The sequence below is a fragment of the Alosa sapidissima genome, chromosome 20 (genome assembly GCF_018492685.1).
Source record: "Alosa sapidissima isolate fAloSap1 chromosome 20, fAloSap1.pri, whole genome shotgun sequence".
In the NCBI taxonomy this organism is placed as follows: domain Eukaryota; kingdom Metazoa; phylum Chordata; class Actinopteri; order Clupeiformes; family Clupeidae; genus Alosa; species Alosa sapidissima.
Genome location: NC_055976.1, coordinates 7,203,550 through 7,207,546, shown reverse-complemented (window position 1 = coordinate 7,207,546; position 3,997 = coordinate 7,203,550). Strand labels below are relative to the sequence as shown.

Sequence of the window (3,997 nt, the reverse complement as noted above, 5' to 3'; positions counted from 1 at the left end):
ATCCGATTCTCACGGAACTTGGCGGAGATGATCTTCAGATCAAGCCGCACATACGATTCTTGTCAGATTTTTTAATTTCAAGTTTATTTGCCCGTGACAGCGAATCAAATATGGCGATGAAGCCGCCAAACAGGAAGTGAGCTCTTATCTCAGCACGGCTTTGATATATGAAGTCCAAACTTGGCAAGGGGACTTGTTAACTGATTGTGATGACACACTAGGAAATTGGCATCATTTGGCCTCTATAGGGGGCACTGCAATACAGGAAGTGAGCTTGTATCTCAGCAGCGCTTTGATGTATGAAGTCCAAACTTGGGACAGGGACAAAGTAGCTGATTGTGAGGACATGCATGGAAAGTGGTCTCATTTGGCCTCTAGGGGTGCTGTAATAAAGAAAGTGAGCTCCCATCTTAGCAACTCGTTGGATTATGAAGTCCAGGGACATGGTAGCTGATTGTGAGGACGCACAAGGACATTGTAATTTTGCCTCTAGGGGCAGTGTAACAAAGTAAATGAGCTTATTTCTCAGCCATTCTTTATCTAATTGCAATCAAACTTGCTGTAAGTGCTTGCTCATGCCATGGGCTGCCATAGCCGTTCCTGCTATAGCGCACTGCTAAGCCCCTGCATTGCTGCTTGCAGCTATATTTAAATATTTTATTGTCATTTAAAGGATTGCCCTGACACTGAGCTTGTGTCTGTGGTTATGAAGAGGCTGATAACATAGATGAGGAGGATGTTCCACACTTGCCCTGTTGTTTGGTCAAATATACATAAGAGATGTTAAATTCAAACAAATTAACCTTGTGGGCAAAAAACATAAAAACATCACCAACAGCCTTCAAGAACATTTCAGTGGGGTTATCAAGCAGGCACTTTCCTTTATGGGTGTTTCATTGAATTACTGTAGGCCCACAACACCTCAAGAAAAGGTTCAACAGTGATACCTGGCATCTCAGACCCAGCCCCCTCCACACTCATGATGTGTTCTCTACCAACAAATATCGACAAATTCATTGATTACTCCTTTTCATTGCTGTGGCCGTACGTATGTCAATATTGACCCCCAAGCTCTCTAAATGTCGGGCAAAATATTTTTTCTGCAAAAAAATAAAAATCATTCCATAGAGGGATAAACATTTTAAATTATAGTTTTCTATGTAAACTGTTGTATAGCTGATGATTTCTAAAAGGATTCTGATAAGATACTGGGAATAATTATGGAAATAGAATTGTTGTGTGTTTGTTTTATGTTATGTTATGTTATGTTATGTTATGTTATGTTATAGATAATATAATTGTATGGTGCATGAAAGTAGCAGAACAAAAGCAGAGTTTTTCCTGTTATTTTACTAATTGAATATTAATATGAGAGGAATAATACCAACAAAACATATCCGTCATCATCTAACAATATATGTTTTGTGATTAAAACTTTTTTTGTGATTGTGATGCTAAACTTCAGTTCTTTTGCCATGATACAAGAAAGCAGCAGGACAACAGCAGAATGAGTTCTTTTAAGTTCTTTTCAGTCATTTTATTTTCCAGTGATATCAACATGAGAGGAATAATGTTCACAATTAACAACCATCATGTAAGAACTTGTGCTCTCCAATCTCAGCTGTTACATCATGTGGTGGTTCCAGACTGGGACAGCATCAGTTTGAGCTTTTTCTGTTAGAAAGAAGAAGGAATTGTCAGAATTGAATTCTATTGCAGCAAGCAACCCATCATTTTAGCAATCCCAAAGTTACTAACACTCCATATTATACAGGAGGTCATACTCACAGCATCCATACAGTTTATTGATCCTCAGGATGTCAGTGGTGGACATTCCCTGTCTCTGTCCAATTTGCACATTTGGGTTTGGAATTGGTGTGATTGTCGCCCTTCCATTGGTTGAGAAAGCAGTGCTATAAAAGAACATGACGGTCAGTGATTTTAAACATTTGAGGAGCAATATTTTTCAATTTTTCTTTAAATTTAGTAACACATAAGATAACACAGCTCTTGACAAATAATTCTTTTTAACTGGGTGCCATTTTCTTACCTCCCATAATGCATCACAGAAGAGTAGTCATATGGAGTGTTCAGGTTGTTGGTGGATTGTTTCTGAAAGTTGTAAACCATTTCTGCCAAAATATCGTGCTGGTTTTTAAAGCTATTCATCATTTTTCAATCAGTTTTGTCAACATGTTCTTGTCAACATGTCCAAACATAAAATGAACTCAAGACTGCAGTACATTCATGTGAAGAAGGAAATGCAGCTTACGTGAGTCGATATTTTCCCAGTTGATTATCACATACTGGTCTCTGTCACTCCTGTTCTGCTCATGTTGGAAGCCCAGAGCGTGAAGAAATTCATGCTGAATGATGCCGCTGTAAACACAACCGGACCTGTAGAGAGAGACCACCTGTTTGCCTCCTGTCCTGCCAAGGTCAGAGAAGCACCTGAGAAAGATGGGAGGAAGAATGATAGAAACATTTACAATATGGCTCCATTCATTATTATTATATGAATTAATTATGATAAAAAAGACCATGGTCCTCATCACATCACAATTGATTGCATAAGCTAAGTTTGATTTTGTTTGTGTACACAAAAATATTCTTTGCAATCAGAATGTTTTAGCTAACATTATGTACATGTATTTTAGATGACTTTTCACACAATAATCAGCATTTCTTGTCTTTGTTGATATTGTTTAACAACAAAAAGGTGATAAAAGTTAAAAAGTGATACCAGTGTGATAGTATGGGGTTGTAGTATAAAAGACAAAGGGACCTTTTCCAGGCAGGTAGGTGTGGCCATAGAATCGACCATAGAAGGAAAAGCATTTTCAGCACAGTGCTAAATGAACTCACCCATCCCTATTCTCAATGCTGAGGTAGTCACCCTGGGTTGAGCGAGGAACAAACTGCACACAGGTTTTACTGCTGAAGGTAGCCAAGGCATTTTGAATTGTCATCACATCATAGGAAGCTGAAAATACAAATAATGGTTATAAATGCATAATGGATGTGCTTTAAAATATATGTACAGCATATTACAGAATACTACAAATAAGTTCACTTACAGAAATCAGGGCTCACTATGTAAGGCACCTCAACTTTTCCATTAGCAGACTTCTTCCATAGGCAGTTATTGTTCCAGCAAGTCATAGCATTTCTGGTTTTTGGCACCACAAGATCTCCCTCAATTAGAAATTCACTGGAAGCTGAAAGATTAAATATCATTTGAAAGTTATTCATAGAGACTCTGTGAGTTTGTGCATACCTTCAACTTAACTGTCAATTTGTTTAAACAATGAGAAACAAACCATTGTTGGTAGCTAAAATCTGTGTGGTCAAATCCACACTGTCACGCTCCTCTAGGAAAATGTGATTCTCATCACCATCAGCCTACAGACAAAAAATGGTTTAAATGAAACAGGAGAATCCCACAGATAGCCTTTAGAAGTGGAGTTTTGAATATCACAGGTATTCTTACCATGAGAGGCAGAGCCTTGGACAGGCCAAGCAGCAGCACCAGAAGGGAGATGGAGGCTCTGAGGTCCATGTTGCTTCAGTGTGTGGAGATGCTGTGGACGGCTACTTCACTGGAGCTCAGTGTTTGAGACCCATCTCACCTGAGCTTTTATACAGCCCTCCACAGGTGTGTCTGCAGGGGGATTTAAGCCTGCTGTCAGGGTCAGGTGTCTAATGGAAGCTCTTATGGGAGGACACCACCACTGCTCCCACAAATTCAACAACTGGACTAAGACAACATGTTATGCAGAGTGCTTAAGGATGTTTGGCTTGGTAGCTGGCATGTGGTCCTGGCATGGCTATTGACAAAACTGGGCAAGTGTTTGGAACTACCTCTACCAGCCTTATCATCTGTCGGGGCAATATTTTGTATAGTCAGAGAATACTGGTGAAACCCATGATGGGGTGACACAAACATGCATCTCTCCCTTGAGGGGCACTGGCCCCTCATTGAAAAGAATAAAAGCCT

The 3,997-nt window shown here is 39.5% G+C and overlaps 1 protein-coding gene across 1 annotated transcript; it reads right to left on the bottom strand.

The window, feature by feature from the left end:
- Nucleotides 1-1,508: 1,508 nt before the first annotated feature.
- LOC121694774 (hatching enzyme 1.2-like) lies at nucleotides 1,509-3,649 on the bottom strand. Its single transcript, XM_042075112.1, has 8 exons — nucleotides 3,491-3,649; nucleotides 3,321-3,402; nucleotides 3,078-3,218; nucleotides 2,866-2,983; nucleotides 2,273-2,451; nucleotides 2,051-2,132; nucleotides 1,789-1,913; nucleotides 1,509-1,674 (listed from the first exon to the last, which is right to left on the bottom strand). Coding segments are annotated over exons 1-8 (798 nt in total). The 5' UTR covers nucleotides 3,560-3,649; the 3' UTR covers nucleotides 1,509-1,672.
- Between the last annotated feature and the right edge of the window lie 348 nt (nucleotides 3,650-3,997).